At 42.9% G+C, this 16,937-nt stretch overlaps 1 protein-coding gene across 2 annotated transcripts; it reads right to left on the bottom strand.

Annotated features, from left to right (window-relative positions):
• Nucleotides 1-2,275: 2,275 nt before the first annotated feature.
• On the bottom strand, nucleotides 2,276-16,251 carry Prdx1 (peroxiredoxin 1). 2 transcript variants are annotated; one of them, XM_006986564.4, is made up of 6 exons: nucleotides 16,114-16,251; nucleotides 14,084-14,200; nucleotides 9,941-10,094; nucleotides 9,377-9,499; nucleotides 8,123-8,253; nucleotides 2,276-2,590 (listed from the first exon to the last, which is right to left on the bottom strand). In XM_006986564.4, the coding sequence occupies exons 2-6, from the start codon at nucleotides 14,187-14,189 to the stop codon at nucleotides 2,505-2,507; spliced, it is 600 nt and encodes a 199-aa protein (XP_006986626.1). In that variant the 5' UTR covers nucleotides 14,190-14,200; nucleotides 16,114-16,251; the 3' UTR covers nucleotides 2,276-2,504. The 2 variants fall into 2 exon arrangements, with proteins under 2 accessions (XP_006986626.1, XP_076420944.1); XM_076564829.1 differs by lacking the exon at nucleotides 16,114-16,251 and adding an exon at nucleotides 15,539-16,049.
• Nucleotides 16,252-16,937: the final 686 nt, after the last annotated feature.

The following is a 16,937-nucleotide window of genomic DNA, read 5'->3' as shown; positions in this document are numbered from 1 at the left end:
ATGATGGTACAAGACTGTTTTGTCTGCTGTTATCAAGAATCCAGAAGAGGTGAGATTCAGGAAAGGTGCAAAGCTACACAGAGAAACACTGTCTCAAAAAAAAAAAAAAAAAAAAAGAATCCAGAAGAAATTTCTTGCTGACTTAAAGGGTCTAGAATCTTCTCTAATCATAGCTAAAATAGAATCCTATCCAAAGCCACCACCTTTGTTTGCTTGTTCTCTCCAGAGATGGATGCTTCCCAATCCCGGAAGGGTCTGAAGAGGTGGCTTAGTAAAAGGATGAGGTTTATGTGTGTGAGGAATGAGGTCCTGTCTTTAAAAGAAAAAGAAAAAAGCTGCCTCAATCAACTGAAAGTATATACATGCATACAGAAGTGAGCGTTTTATTTTTCCATTTTGTATGAAAGAGCAAACTCAAGCCCTACTACACTGTTAGTCATGGCACCACAGTTAATATTTGCTAGGTTGCAAATGATAGTCCCAGTAAGATTATTTGTAGTGTTTATATGCAGATGCAACCCTTCCCCCGTAAACATGATTTAAAAGAAAAATCAATGGCCAAGCCTATGAATTCTTCAATCTCAGAACTGAGATGAGTGCAAGATTAAAGCCAACCTAGGCTACAAGGCAAGACTTTGCATTGTGTATAGGCCAAAGCATGTTAAGCCTTCTTGAGGCTGGAATTAGAGAAAGCTGTTCTTTGAGACAACTCACTGAACTCATATTGAGGTTTGCTGACCAGCAAGCTCCAGGACTGCCTGTGTCCTTGCCTCCCCTGCACTTAAGATTACAGACACATAGCATTCATTGGTCTTGGCATTTTATGTGGTTGTTGGGGATTGAGCTCAGACCCACATGCTTGCATGATGGTCTGTCCAGAGTGTGATCGACATTTGGTTGCAAATGAGTTTACTAACACTATAGCAACCAAAAGTAAGGAACAAGTATCAAATAATACAACATGGAATCAGGTGTTTATAAAATCCTTAGACTCATGTTGGAATGTTGTCCACCACATAGGTAAACCTCTTGATATTTTCTTTTCTTCTTTTTTTTTTTTGGTTTTGAGACAGGGTTTCTCTGTGTAGCTTTGGAGCCTGTCCTGGAACTTGCTCTGTAGACCAGGATGGCCTCGAACTCAGAGATCCACCTGCTTCTGCCTCCCGAGTGCTGCTCTTTATATTTTCTTTTGCCTTCACTTCTCTAGTACTGGGATAACAGGTATGTCCCATCATACCACTTATGTGGCAGTAGGGTTAGAACACACTGGTTAATTTCTGTCAACTTGACAGTAAACTAGTTTCCTGGGAGAGGAAACCCCAATTGAGGAATTGCCTAGATGAAACTGGCCTGTGGCATTTGGGGGGGGGGGGGGCCGCTAACTGACTTAGAAGGGCCCAGTCCACTGCACAGTACCATTCCTAGGCAGCAGCTGGTCCTGAACTGTTTAAATCTGCTCCCCGACCCCCAGCAGCAAAGCAGGACACCAGGTAAGCACTCTACCAAGAGCTATACCTCCAGCCCTGAGGCAACTCTTAAACCTAATTTTTTTTAAGAATAGCAGAGGCTGCCGGGCGGTGGTGGCGCACGCCTTTAATCCCAGCACTCGGGAGGCAGAGGCAGGCGGATCTTTGTGAGTTCGAGGCCAGCCTGGGCTACCAAGTGAGCTCCAGGAAAGGCGCAAAGCTACACAGAGAAACCCTGTCTCGAAAAACCAAAAAAAAAAAAAAAAAAAAAAGAATAGCAGAGGCTATGAAGATAGCTCAGCCATAAAGTGCTCTTATGAGGTCCATGGAACTCCTATCAAAAAAGAAGCCAGGCATGGTAGGCCATGCTTATAAAACCAGCACTGGAGAGAGAAGCAGATCCTGAGTTTGCTAGCCACATCTACATGTCAAGTTCCAGATCAGTAAGAGATCCTGCCTCAAAAAATAAGGGACTGGAGAAATGGCTAGTGGTTAGGGACATTTGCTGCTTGCTGCTCTTATAGTAGACCCAGGTTCAATTAATTCCCAGCACCCACACTGTGGCTGACATCCATCCCCATAGGGGATACAACAGGCAGGTACATAGTGTATACGCAAAGAAAAGATTCATACATATAAATCCTTTGGAAAAAAATAAAAAAGTAAATAGCACCTGAAGAACACCCTCTGGCTTCCACATTTACACACACACACACACACACACACACACACACACACACACACACACACACCATACTCACGTTCATCTAAACCAAAAAACTACTATTGCCTGAAAATGAATCACCAAGTTCTCAGAGATCAAGTTTAATAGATACTAAAAAAAGGAACAACAGGTTGATTTTTGCAACTCACAACAAACCTTAGGTTATTCCCAATAGAGGAAGAAAGGCTAACCGCCCCCAGTACTGTAGGAAAGGGATGTCTTGAATCACACCACATTTTGTTTAAGCATGAATCGAGGACAAGAAATTTTCTTCTGGCTGACCAATGCAGCCTGGCAGAAAAATGGACCAGTGCTCACTTCTGCTTAGAGAAATATTCTTTGCTCTTTTGGACATCAGGCTTGATGGTATCACTGCCAGGTTTCCAGCCAGCAGGGCACACTGTAAGAGAAAGGTATTACTAATTATTAACCTGCTCAGTGGTGTGTATCTGCCTCCCTCATCTCTATGAACAAAGGGCTGTCTTGCTGTGGTGGCACATGCTGGCAGGATATGCTGAAGAAATGGATGCAGGAGAATTATGAGTTCGAGGCCAGCCTAGACTACAAATTTTGCATGGCACATGCCTTTACTCCAGCACTCAAGAAGGAGAGGCAGGCAAATCTCTGGAAATCCAAGGCTGGCCTACTCTACATGGTGAATTCCAGGCAAATGAGAAGACCTGGAATTCACTATGTAGAGTAGGCCAGCCTTGGATTTCCAGAGATTTGCCTGCCTCTACTTCTTGAGTGCTGGAAAAAAAAAAAAAAACACAAGGTGGGGCTGGAGAGATGGCTCAGTGGTTAAGAGCACATAACTAAGACTGCTCTTCCAGAGGTCCTGAGTTCAATTCCCAGCAACCACATGGTGGCTCCCAACCACTTGTAATGAGATCTGGTGCCCTCTTCTGGCCTGCAGGGACACATGCAGGCAGAACACTGTATACATAATAAATAAATAAATCTTAAAAATAAAAAAAACACACAAGGTGGCCCTGTGTGGGCATGAGCTCAGGAGTTGGCCCCACCCCTTGCTGGCATAGGATGAGCATGAAGGTGAGCTGGCCTGCCCCTTACCAGCTAACACATGGCTCTCCACAGTACATGGCTTCTGGGAGAAAGATACACTTTTCTTTGGGTGAGGGGCTGGCCACTAGGAGTTTGAACATGCTCTAATAAGTATATGGCCAACACAAAATTTACTTAAATTTGTTTTTTGGGGGGTGGGGGAAGACAGGAGTGAATGATGTAAGATTCCCAAAAAATCAAAAATCCAAACCAAACGACAAAGCTGAGGATGGCTCGTGCCTACTAATCCCAGGACTCAAGTACTTGCCACAGCCGGCCAAATCCCAGGCTAGCCTTGATGGGAGACGATCTCAAAATGCAAAAGTAGCCAAATGCACACACCTTTATAATCCTAGAGGCAAGCAGATCTTAGGCCAGCCTGGTCTACAGAGTGAGTTCTACAACAGCCAGAGCTGTTACACAGAGAAAGCCTGTCTCAAAAAAACAAAACAAAACCAAAAAAACAAACTAACTAAACCAAAAGTAAAAGGAAACCTAGAGCAGCTGGAGAGCGAGCTTAGTGTATACTAACACCAGACAGTATACAACTGCCTGGAACTCAACACCCTCTAGATGCTGCTAGCACCTGCTCAGACCCACCCACACATGTATAATTTTAATAAATAATAAAAAAAAAAAAACCCACAAAGAAGCCTGGAGATACATAATACAGCCCAGCAGTATAGTACAGTGTTTGCCTAGTATGCCCAAGGCCCTAGGTTCATCCCTTAATATTACATGCCTGCTGCCAAAGTGTTTAAAAAAAAAAATCTGATCCTGGGGAGGCAAAAAACAATATAAATCTGATTCTAGGGTGTAATCTGTCACTTAAGCTTTTGGTATAAGGCTAAAAAAGTTTCACCATAGCCCTAACCTACTATTATAGCTCACTTATTTGCACCCAAAATCTAAGCAATAAAACTTCATCTGCACTTACATCCAATAACAAACTGTCTAAAGGGCGATAGTGGTGCACATCTTTAATTCCAGCACTTGGGAGGCAAAGGCAGGCTGATCTCTGTGAGTTCAAGGCCAGCCTGGTTTACAGGGTGAGTTTTAGGACAACAGCCAGTACTGTTACACAAAAAAAAACCAAAAAGAAATTTAAAAGAAAAAAAAAAAAAACTGTCTAAAATATACATAACAAGACATTAAGATTTATAGAAGGGCTAATAATTCACATGCTGTATACAATTTTATGTATGCTTCACATACTACTTAAATTAAGAAAAAAAGGGAAGAGGTAACAAAACATCCCTGAAAGCCAAGTAGTTAGTTAACTCCCAAACTACAAAAGAGCACTTCTACAAATGCCGTTTCATTAAGAACTGCCCTCTACTCTCCCAGTAAGCAAAGGGCAGAGCTTCCATCTTTCACACCCTTAGGAAAAAGTGTGAAAATGGCTGTATTTTCTGCATAACAACTTCAAGCTAGAAATAAAGGCAAAGGAAATCTGATTTTCCACTTCCATTTGAGACATGTATTCATCAAAGTCTAGTAATACAAACAAGTATGGTGAGTGACTCGGAAGGCAGAGGCAGGCAGTCTACATATCGAGTTTCAGGCCAGGCAGCACTATATAGTAAGATCCTGTCTCCAAGAGAAAAAAAACGGGTAGTAATACAGCAGAAAGAAATCTCAATTTCTTTTGTGAAAATAAGAAGCCTCTATTGGTCCAAAGATATGATGACCTCAATATCAGACTCTGTGGTCAATTCTGAGTACTGAAAACATGGAACAAGAACTAAATGAGAGGACTAGAGAGATGGCTCAGCAGCATTCCAGCACCCACATGGCTCTGGGTTTATAAGACCTTTAGAAAATCCAACAACGTATATACTTTGCTACTCTTTGTTCCTTTTACTTTAGCAGTGACCCTCACTCAATACTATGGAGCAATCTCAGAAGCAGTCAGACTAACGTCTGTCCATACATGCAAATACTTTAAAATTATCTGGGCTTACTATCCCTGATTATCAGCCTTCCACACGAGCTAAACACCTTTAGATCACTCAGATGTTCAATTAATCCATATTCTAACAGCTTTAACCTTTTATAAGAGGCAAAACCAGAATTTTAACAGGTCTCTAAAAGTGAGTATGATTATTTACGTTTCTCTCTCCAGTCCTACCCTCAAAGCATGAGATTATAAACATAAGGAACATGTTAACAGCACAAAGACACCTGGTCCAGGGGGCTGTATTCTACTTAATGCTTGACTAAAAATTAAAAGTGGGACCAGCAAAATGGCTCAGTGGGTAAACACACTCCAAGATAAACCTGACAAGCTAAGTGTGGTGATGACCAGAACCCTCAGTGGAAACAAAGAACTGAGGCTAGAGTTGTTCTCTGACCTCCACTGGTACATCATGGCACACATCTACATATAAAAAATAAAATTTAAAACAATAATGTAAACAAGAGGAGGGGCTGGAAAAATGGCTCAGCAGTTAAGAGCACTGGCTGCTCTTCCAGAGGACCCAGATTCAATAGGCAGCAATGGTGGCTCATACCTCTATTCCTAGCACTTGGGATGCTGAGGAAGATTTGTAGGAATCTGAAGACAGGCTGAGCTACATAGTTGAAGGCCAGCATTGATTACATAGGAAGATACTATCTCATCTCAAAAAAGGAGAAACATACCAAATCATGTTTAGAATTTACAAGTACTATGCTTTCTTTGTATTTCTATGAATGTTTTACCTATATGTATGTCTCTGAACCACATGCATGCAGTACCTGAGGAAACCAGAAGAGGACATCTGATCTCCATAGAATAGAATAGAATTTGTGAATAGAATAGAATAGAAATTGTGAGTTGTCATGTGGGTGGAACAGAATGTCTTAACCACTGAGCCATCTCTCTAGCCCATTTTTTTTCCTGTAAGATTTATTTTTTAAATTTTCTTTCATTTTTACTTTATGAATATTTTGCCTGCGTTTATGTCTGTGCACCACATTGTATCCAATGCCCAAGAAGACCAGAAGAGGGTATCAGATTCCCTTGAACTGGAGTTACAAGATAGTTGTGAGCCACCCTGTGGGTTCTGGTAATCAAACCATAGTCCTCTGAAAAAGCAGCCACTGCTCTTAATCCCTGAGCCATTTCTCTAGTACATATTACTTTTAATTTGTGTCTCTGTGTATATATATGAGTATCCAGAGACTATTAAGAGGATGTCAGCTCCTTTGGAGCCAGAATTACAGGCAAATATTTATGAGCAACTTGTTATGAATGCTGAGGACTGAATTCAGGTCTTCTGGAAGAGCTGCATGTGCTCCTAACTCCTGAGCTATTTTCTAGTTGCCTTCCTTAAACACTTTTGGGAGACCTTGTCTTGGATACCTGAAACTTGCCATGTAGAATACAATGGCCTTGCTAGGCAATGGTGTCACATGACTTTAATCCCAGACACAGACTCAATTAACTCTTTAGCCCATGTTGCCTTGAAATTGCCCGTGCTAGAATTACAGAACTGAGCCAGTGCAAGTAGCAAGAACAGACTTCTACATGGCAAAATAATCCCTGATTCTAAAACTTTACCTCACCTTCTCTATTTCTCACACACCTACCCTACCCCACTCTTTTTTGAGCAGGTAGCCCTAAAACTCACTGTAGCCCTATTACTCACTAACTAGCCTAGGATGAGCCTGACCTCATGATCCTTAGGCCTCTTCCTCCCAGAAGTGCTAGGTTTATACTAAGTTACATCCTCAGCCCGAAAAATAGATTGACAGCATGTGGGCTGGATACGAACCTCAGGGATTCACAAGTTAGAAGTTACCACTGAACTACATTCTTAGCAACCATAAATAATTTTTTAAGATTTTATGTGTATGAGTTTTTGTTTTTGTTTTAAGACTTATTTATTATGTATACATTGTTCTGTCTGTACGTATCCCCACAGGTCAAAAGAGGGCACCAGATCTCATTACAGATGGTTGTGAGCCACCATGTGGTTGCTGGGAATTGAACTCAGGACCTTTGGAAGAGCAAGCAGTGCTCTTAACCTCTGAGCCATCTCTCCAGCCCCCATGTATGAATTTTTTGCCTGTACCATATGCATGTCTTGTGCCCTTGGAGATCAGAAGAGGGTGCTGGCCCTCCCAGAACTGGAATTATAATAGACTATTTGTGACAGACATGTGTGTCTGGTCCTCTACAAGAGGGCAAGTTCATTTAACCTCTCGAGCTCCTAATTTAAAAATTTTTTTTGCCGAGCTGTGGTGGCGCACGCCTTTAATCCCAGCACTCGGGAGGCAGAGGCAGGTGAATCTCTATGAGTTCGAGGCCAGCCTGGACTATCAAGTGAGTCCCAGGAAAGGCGCAAAGCTACACAGAGAAACCCTGTCTCGAAAAACCAAAAAAAAATAAATAAATAAAAAAAATAATTTTTTTTTTTTTTTTAATTTTAGGTACATTGATGTTTTGCCTACATGTATGTCTGTATGAGGGGTGCCAGATTCCCTGAAATGGGAGTTTCTAGACAGTTGTGAGCTGCCATGTGGATGCTGGGAATTGAACCTGGGTCCTCTGGAAGAGCAACCAGTGCTCTTAATCTCTGATCCATCTCTCCAGCCTTTGAGCTCCTTATACATTTTAAAAAAAAAAAAAAGGGCAAAAATAAAAACCTTTCCACCAAGTATGGTGCATGCATTTAACCCCAGCACAGGTGGATCGCTGAGTTTAAGTTTGAGGTCAACCTGGTCAACAGGGCAAGTTTTAGGACAGCCAACGTTACACAGAGAACCCCTGTCTTGAAAAATAAAAAAACACTTCCATTTCTTACATAGACACAATTACCCTTTTACCCAAAGCCTTTGCACCCTACCCTACTGCTGTCTCATTAGCAGGCAGATGACTTACCTTCACCATGCTTGTCAGTGTACTGGAAGGCCTGCACTAGTCTCAGAATCTCATCCACAGAGCGGCCAACAGGAAGATCATTTATAGTGATCTGTCGAAGGATACCTTTATCATCAATAATAAAGAGGCCCCTGGGTGGAAAAGATTGAAGGATTGAGAAAGAGGCATTACAAGTCAAATTTTTGCACAGAAGTCCTAAGAAAATGAATGGGCTGTTCTATAAATCAAGTTATACTAGCCAACTATTAGTGTGACCACTACACTGAAAAATGCAATGAGAAATAGATGCAGCTCAGTTGGCAGCATGCTTATTAAGCATGCAGAAAACCCTGGGTTTGATCCCCAGGAACACATAAACCAGAAGGAGTAGTGAACAAAAGAAAAGTGGAAACAGTGGATCAGGAGTACAAGAACATCCTCAGCTATCAGACACCATGTCCAAAATAAAACAGGTTGGAGGACAGGCATAGCAGCACATACCTACAAGTTCTAGTTCCTGGGAGGCTGAGAAGAGGATCACTAGTATGAGGTCAACCTGAACTATTCAGCAAATTCAAGGCCAATTTGAGCTATATCATAACAAAATTGGTCGCAAAAATAAAAACAAAGAGGCTGGGGAGAGAAGACTCAGTCAGTAAAGTGATGCTCTTCCAAGTATGAGCACCTGAATTTGAGCCCCAAAACCCATTAAAAAAATAAATTACCAAACAAGTAATCTCACCTTTAAAAAATAAAATAAATTAAGAAAAAAAAAAATCAAGGACTTGGAGAGATGGCTCAGAGATTAAGAGTACTGGCTGCCCTCTCCAGAGGACCTAAGTTTGATTCTGAGCACTGGAATGGTGCCTCACAACCATTTTTAGCTCCAGTTCCAGGGGATCCAATGGGCACAGGTGGTACACATACATACATGTACGCAAACATCCAAACACAACACATACAATATGTATTTAAAATTAAGCACACAATGCCAACACTGAGGAGGCAGAAACAGGCAAGTCCTTGAGACTTACTTACCAGTCAGCCCAGCCTACCTGGCAAGTCTGTAGCCAATGGGACACTATCTCTAAAAAACAGTGGACACTGAGAACACTACTCCAGGTCTTCTGACATCCACGGGACACATACACAATGAAAATGACATGAGGAAGGATGCGCCTCAGGTCATGTGTTCTGGCTTTTCCAAATAAATGACTATTAGCTAACAAGACCATTCTCATAGTTACTGCCACCTCCCACCCTTAAAGTACATACCTGAAAGAGATACCTTCATCAGCCTTTAAGACTCCATAATCCTGAGCAATGGTACGCTTGGGATCTGATACCAAAGGAATGTTCATGGGTCCCAATCCTCCTTGTTTCTTGGGTGTATTAATCCTAAAGCAAAAGGCATTCTTAGAATCCATTCATTCAAACCTTTGTGAAGTAAGAATATTAACTGGACCTCATCTTTCAGATACCCTTTGCCCAAAAACTTTTTCCAACAGTAAACTGAATGGCTTGATGACACTTAAGAGTGGTCATCCGTGTATATCAGACAACAGCAACTCAAGCTGATGTGCCTCTGCTACTAGGCAGTGAAAGGAAGTTGCAGCCCAGAAGCCAACACTTAAGTCTACTGCCAAACCTCTAAACTTGTTCAAGAAATCCACAACATACTGCCAAGCGTTGTGGTATACTCCTGTATTCCCATCTACTCATGAAGCTAAGGCTGGATATACTACAAACTGAAAGAAAGCTGAACTGAGTTACGCATTAACCCTGACTCAAAAACAAAAAGCAAAAAATTCCACATGCGAAATGGACCAAAAACTTTACCATGCCAGATGACAGAAGTGAGAATCCACAGATGCTCCAATCACTTGGCAATTGAGTTTCTTAAATTCTTCTGCCCTATCACTGAAAGCAATGATCTCAGTGGGGCACACAAAAGTAAAATCAAGAGGATAAAAGAAGAATACGACATATTTTCCTGGGGAGGAAAAATAAGTAATCAAGAGGTTAGCTTTGAAACTGAGTTTCTGATCTAGGTGTGCTGATACATGCCTGTAATCGTACACTCAGGGCATAAGGATTGCTGTGAGTTTGGGGCCAGCTTGAACTACACAGTAGGAACCAGATAAGCCAGGGTTAGAGACCCTCAATCAATGAAGTCAAGAAATTCCTACGATAGTCCTTTGCAAAGATCTTTTCCTATGGAAGACTTTTAAAGTTAATGACAAAGTTATCATGCAATGTTAGGATACTCAATAAAGACGGCTCTTAGAAGCTACCTTTATACCAAGAAAGCCTGAAGTAAAGCCATTTCTTCTATATCAATTCTTTATTATTTGCCTCTGTATTCTTTGAATGCTAACTATAGAATAAACAGTATTCAGCCTAATTCTGATCTTCTGAGAGGCTAATATTAGCACACACACATCAAGTTATTTCAATGATAAAAAGGGGAGGGGCGGCAAGGATGGACTTCATTATAAATAGTATCTAGAAAATGAAGTGTGGTAGTACACTCAGAAGGTAAAGGCAAGATGGATGGATCTCTCTCTCCTCTACTGTAAAATGAGGAGCCCAAAGAGGAAGTCAGGGTGGAATAGAGTGGCAGAAAAATAGAGTCAGAGACCAGCTACATAGTGAGCTCCAGGCCAGCTCCAGCATACATAGTAAGACAATCTCCAAAAGACAACCACTCACCCCAAAACACACACACAAACACTGGGTATGGTAACTAACTCTGGCTGTAATTTAGCTTTCAGGAGACAAAAGCAGGAAAATCACAAGTTTAAGACTAGCTTAGGCTATTTAATAAATGCCAAGCTAACCTGACCTACAGGAGACTCTGTCAAAAACAAAACAACTACCTAGTGGTGGCAGCACTTGGGGGAAGGGAAGGGGGGACAGAGGCAGATGGATCTCTGAATTCGAGGCCAGCCTGGTTTACAGAGCAAGTTCCAGGACAGTCAGGGCTACAGAGAAACACCGTCTCAAAAAAACAGAAACAAAAAACCACCAACAACAACAAAAGTTGGGGGTAGAAATTCAAGGCCATTATCCTAGGACTTGGGAGGTAGGGACAGGAGAATCAGGAGTTTGAGGTCATAGAACAGTTAAAAGCTGGCTGCTCTCCTAGAGGTCCCAGATTTATTCCCAGTATCCACATGATGGCTCACAACTGTCTAATTCCAATACCAGGGGGTCCAAGACACTCTCCTGGCCTCTTGCAGCTCAGACGTACATGTATGACACAGACATATATGCAGACAAACACCCACACACATAAAATAACTAAATTTAGTAATAAAATAAAAAAGACAAACCAACAACAAAGAAAGACAGAGCCTTTGTGCAATGATGGAAGGATAATTAGGCAATCTCATGGGTAATTTTCTCCCTTTCTATCTTGTTATGGGCAGGGTTTCTTGTTTCTGTTGTTAAGATGTGGTACTACAGACAGTTAGCTCCATCTATTTAGAATAGCATTAGTGGGATTATAGAAGCCAACCAATGAATCCTATTTTTATGAAGGTTCCATGGATTAAAATAAATTTGAGTCCTCAGGCTTGTGCAGTAAGCACTTGCATCTGATGAACATGTTCCCAGCCTTCATGGGCTATGTTTAAGTAATTTCATGAATCACAACAAATGTGTTCCTAACAAGCCCAACAGGACATAACTAGAAAAATTTTACACCAAAAGTACCCAAAGTACTGGTATAAGGTAATAGGACTTCTAGTTCCATTTTCCTTTAGTAACTCAGATTATCACTAAAGTAAATCTTTAAATGGGCCATGAAGCCTCTCACCATACTAATGGTTGAACTGGAACATTTCCAAATATCTACTTGTTTTTGGGTAGCAACTATGTCTGAAAGTCAAAACAAGCAGTCCTTGACTCATCTAAGCAATCTCTCTGTGGCTTTGCTTAACAAGCACTTTGAAGCCTCAGTAGACCCAGCCCTACAGGGCAGAGAGCAACTACTCCCTAGACCATGTGCCAGGGTCACCTCCCTGGAGGTGCATTTTAAACTGTTTGCTGTAAGAGATCTTTTCCATAGGGCCCACAGTAGCTGTTCTCATCCCAACAACCAAGTCTGATGTCAGAGAATTTAACTGAGTATTTTACCCAAAAGCTATCTCCACAACCTTATGTATCATTTACATGTAAGAAAGGTACATTTAATACCAGCATTTAAGCCTTGCAACTAAAGAATCTGTGTTCTCAATGGTCGCAAAAGAACTAGCTAATGAGACTGCCAGGCAGGAGAGGAAGAATGGCAATTAGAGATAGCTCAGCAGTTATGAGTATTCGTGCTGCTCTTTCAAAGGACTCAAAGGACTGTTAGGATCCAAGCAGCCACATGGCAGCTCACAACCATCTGTAGCTACAGTTCCAAGAGCTCTAACACCCATGCACACAAGCAGTGTGTGAGTGTGTGTATGCAGGTAAAACTCACACACATAAAAATAAATACACCCTTAAAAACTAATTAATTTATTATTTGCTTTTTTTTTTGAGACAGGGTATCACTAAGCAGCTTTGGCTGGCCACTTGATACACCACTCCACTCAGCTAGGAGGTCAATTTTCTAAAAAGAAAGGAGGGAAGGTGGAACTTGAGCAGAATCTGTCAAATATCTGTATGAAATTATGGCAAACGAAATGTAACTGCAATTCCCAAGTCTTCCCTGTGAGCAGAAGCAAAGCCACAGCTCCAAAGATTTGATGTGAAAGACTAAATGTACTCAAGTTTTCTTATAACAAGAGATAAAGGGGACTACAAAGATGGCTCAGAGGTTAATCACAATGCCGCTCCTCCAGAGGTCCCAGCACAGATGTGGGGGCTCACAAACATCTATAGTTCCAGTCCCAGGGGATCCAATGCCCTCCTATTTGTGTGCACATGGTGCACGGGGGGAAAAAAACCCACCCATACACATAAAAATAAAAAATGTTTTAAAAGTTTTCCATCCAAGGTCGGGCTATGGTGGCACACGCCTTTAGTCCCAGCACTCAGGAGGCAAAGTCAGGCAAATCTCTGAGTTCAAGGCCAGCCTGGTCTACAAGTGAGTTCCAGGACAGCCAGGGCTACAGAGAAACCCTGTCTTAACCCCCCTCCCCCCGCCACAAAAAGAGGAAGGGTCAGGACAGCCAGAGCTGTTACACAGAGAAACCCTGTCTCGAAAAACACCCCCAAAAAGAGAGAGGGAGAAGGCCAAGCACTGATGGCAGACACTTTCAACGTCCAGATCAACCAGGGGATAGTGAGATGAGACCTTGTCTCAAACAAGCAAAGAAAAAAGAAAGGGGTTGGAAAGATGGCTCAGGTTAAGAGGTCTAAGTTCAATTCCCAGCCACGACAAGGTAGCTAACAACCACCTGTAATGAGATCTGGTGCCCTCTTCTGGCCAGCAGGGACACATGCAGGCAGAACACTGTATACATAATTAATAAATAAATCTTAAAAAAAAAAAAAAAAAAGAACCAAAAGAGGGGGGAAAAAACACAAAAGAAAAAAAAGGAAAGAAAGAACCAGAGGGCACAGTGGCATATGCCTTTAATCCTAGTACAAAGGAGGCAGAGGCTGGAGGATCCCTGAGTTCAAGGCCAGCCTGATGTACATAGTGAGCTCCAGATATGGAGAACTACATAGAGACCCTGTTTTTACAACATCAACTAGAGAACTAGAGAACAAAAGAGAGAGGGGAGGAGGAGAGAGAGAGAGAGAAATATGAGGGTGGAGGATGGAATTCAGTGGTAGAGGGTTGCTTGCATGTGTTGAGGCGCTGAATTCAATTCCCAGTACTTCAAAACTCAAGAATCTTTCCAATAATATAAGTACCACTAAAGGTAATCAGGTAAATGTAAGAGGCTTATACCTAGGATAACTACTCTTGTCCTAACGATGACTTCACTTCAACATGGAGACATGTGAAGTGGCCTCTTGCCCAATTTAGTTAATTCTTACCTTTGTATTCACTTAGGCTGATATCTTTGAATTGTCCATCTGGCATAACAGCTGTGGCTTTGAAGTTGGGGGCAGGATACCCAATTTTTGCATTTCCTGAAGACATCTTGCTATCAGCTGAAAAGGGCAACAACAACAACAAAAATTGAAACAAGCCTGTTCTTCTAAACAACTAAGAGCTTTCACCTACCTAGGAACTTAACTGTAGTTCAATCATGGAACTGTCCAGTAGCTTTGAATACATTGTTTTATATTATTATAGTAAACACAGGCTATCGCAGTCAAGGGTCACAACCCAAAAGCTCCAACTTCTGGGTAAAACAAGACTGAATATCAGCCTTTGTTTTCACTTACAAACAGCTCCACAGTCTAAATAAGTCAGCTCTACCACCCTTTCTGAAGCAGTTTTTCCATCAGCATTTTATTTTACACATTCATTAGGCAGAAGCAGGAAAGAGGGGGAACAGACACAAGGATCCAAGCAACACAATGCCAGCACATTGGCATTTATTGTTTCAAAACTTTAGGTGTTGTGTTTTAAGCAGAAGTTCTCTCTGCATAACTTGTTTGAAGCCAACCTAGGCTAAGTGAGCCCTTGCCTTAAATTTTTTTTTTAAATAAAGGTTTCTGCCTGGGACAGTGAGACACTCTGGATGCTAAGGAAGGAAGATACTAAGTTCAGGCAAGACTGAGAAAACTTGTCTCAAAAAGTTTCTGGATGTAAATCAAGGCACTTGCTATCTGATGACCTTAGTTCAATCCCCTGAACCTGCATAAAGACGAAGCAGGAACTCACTTCTACAGGTTGCCTTAACACCAGAGCCCAAACACATACATAAATGCTTTAAAAAAAATTTTTTTTTCAAGTTTCTGACCTCTGGGCCAATATCTTAGGGCAAAGGTATAGGAAGAGTCACTTTACCGGCAGGGTCTGGGATAACAAGTGTAATCCCAACACTTGGGAAGCAGAAGCTGAAGGATCAGAGTTCAATTAGAGGATGGCCCTGGTTACAGGAAACCCTATCGCTAAAAAAACAAGTACTGTTAGAAACCGATTTTTGCTCTTTAACTAGGTCAATACCAAGATAAATGGTTAAGATTTACACCATTAGGAGCTTTAGAGATGGCTCAACGGTTAACAGCCTACACTGCTCTTTGCAGGGAACCCTGGCTCGGTTTCTGGCACCCACTTCGGGTGGTACACAACCACCTGTAACTAGCTTCAGGGAGTGTCTCACACCTCTAACCTCCTCGAGCATCTGCACTCACGTGCATGTACCCAGACATAGACGACATACACACAGTGAAAAAAACTTAACCTAAAACATAATTTACACCACCCAAGTCTGAATGCGCCAAGTTCCAAACTTCTTGGTTCATAACAGCAATAACCAAAAGGCTAGGAGCGTCGTTCATCGCAAACTTTTAGCTTCTTTTCTTTTTTTAACTCATTACCTTTAACCAAAGTTTTTTTTCTTTCCAAGGGCACGCTGCAGCTTAGCAACTACCTATGTGGTGTGATACACCATCTTCTTTATCTAACTTGCTTTGCAAGACGGCCTGGCACTTCCAAAACCCAACCAATCCGGGAAAATTGACTTCCAGCCGCTGCGAAGCTCCTTTAGAGGAATCGGCCCAGAACGCCCCAACTTCGCGGGACGGACGTAGGTTCCTGCCACTCACGCCATCACCCACCCCAGCACTTCGGAAAGCACCGCGACACAGGCGGAGGGCGCGCAAGTGAGTTGAGTCGAGCACTAAGCGCTACCCGTCCCACGACGCTCTCCACCAGAGACAGTTTCCACCGGAGAGGAGGAAACTCAACGCTAGCCTCCGGTTCCAACAGGTCCGGGAACTAAGGGCCACGTGAAGAATGCGAGTAGCGTCCGAGCACTCGTGGGACCAGGCCTCGCCCGGCTGCCTCAGCCCCGTGACCGCCCCTGCGGAGCTGGGACCGGCCTGGGACAGAAAGAACCGGTGACCTGCGGAGCGAGCCTCGTTTCGCGCCCGCGCGAGACCCGCACACTCACCAGGACCGAGTCACAGATCTCCGAGAAACACTCACGGCAAGGAAGGAAGACGACGCCCGAGACGTGCGCGGGGTGCAGCTTTTATAACCACAAAGTTATCGCGAGACTCGGAGCGGGCCAGGGGTGCGGGAGGAGGGGGATCTGGCTGAGCCCCGCCCCGCGCCGGCCGCCCTGGCGGGATGACTCAGCGCTTTCCCGGGACCCGACCGGAGTTGGGGGGCGTCTCAAAAAAAGTCCACGCTTTCGCGGCTGCTGTTGGGAGAGGTGGGGAAGGTCGGAAAGGGCTGCCCCTTGGCATCCTCTTTTAATCGGGGGTACCTGGGAAACCTCGCCTCTCTTTATTCCCAGGACCCTTATATGCTGTGCATTCAAGACCCAAACTGAGTAAGGGTCTTCCTATCTGCTCACGCAAGACCACGTCTCATTACCCCATGTTCGGGGAACTGTGCACCCCAATATTTCTCAATTGCATCCCGGCCTCGAAAACCCTGTTCTAGGGCTGGAGAAGATGACTTAGAGGTTAAGAGCGCTGGCTGCTCTTCCAGGGGACCCGGATTCAATTTCCCAGCCCCCACATGGCAGTTCACAACTGTCAGTAAGTCCAGTTCCAGTGGATCAAACACCTTCACACAAACGTACACGCAGGCAAAACACCAATGCACATAAAATAGAAAGAAAGAAATCGTTTGAAAAAAAAAACTTCTCTGGTCCTCAGTAACCCACACCACTTAAGGCATCCTACTCCATTGATCTCTAGTGACGGTACGCTGCTTTTCTGTCTTGCATCCATTTTTTTTCCACTCTTAAATCTTTCTGAATCTGAT

This window comes from Peromyscus maniculatus, chromosome 2 (assembly GCF_049852395.1).
Source record: "Peromyscus maniculatus bairdii isolate BWxNUB_F1_BW_parent chromosome 2, HU_Pman_BW_mat_3.1, whole genome shotgun sequence".
In the NCBI taxonomy this organism is placed as follows: domain Eukaryota; kingdom Metazoa; phylum Chordata; class Mammalia; order Rodentia; family Cricetidae; genus Peromyscus; species Peromyscus maniculatus.
This window is presented reverse-complemented; position numbering and strand designations above follow the sequence as displayed.

What these genes read in the sequence shown, in the direction of transcription:
- Prdx1 (XM_006986564.4), bottom strand. Translation starts at nt 14,189, where the DNA reads ATGTCTTCAGGAAATGCAAAAATTGGGTATCCTGCCCCCAACTTCAAA. An exon ending in CAGCCTAAGTGAATACAAAG is followed by an intron (nt 10,095 to 14,083) that starts GTAAGAATTAAC and finishes TTTCCTCCCCAG; the next exon opens with GAAAATATGTCGTATTCTTC. An exon ending in GATGAAGGTATCTCTTTCAG is followed by an intron (nt 8,254 to 9,376) that starts GTATGTACTTTA and finishes TTTTCCACCCAG; the next exon opens with GGGCCTCTTTATTATTGATG.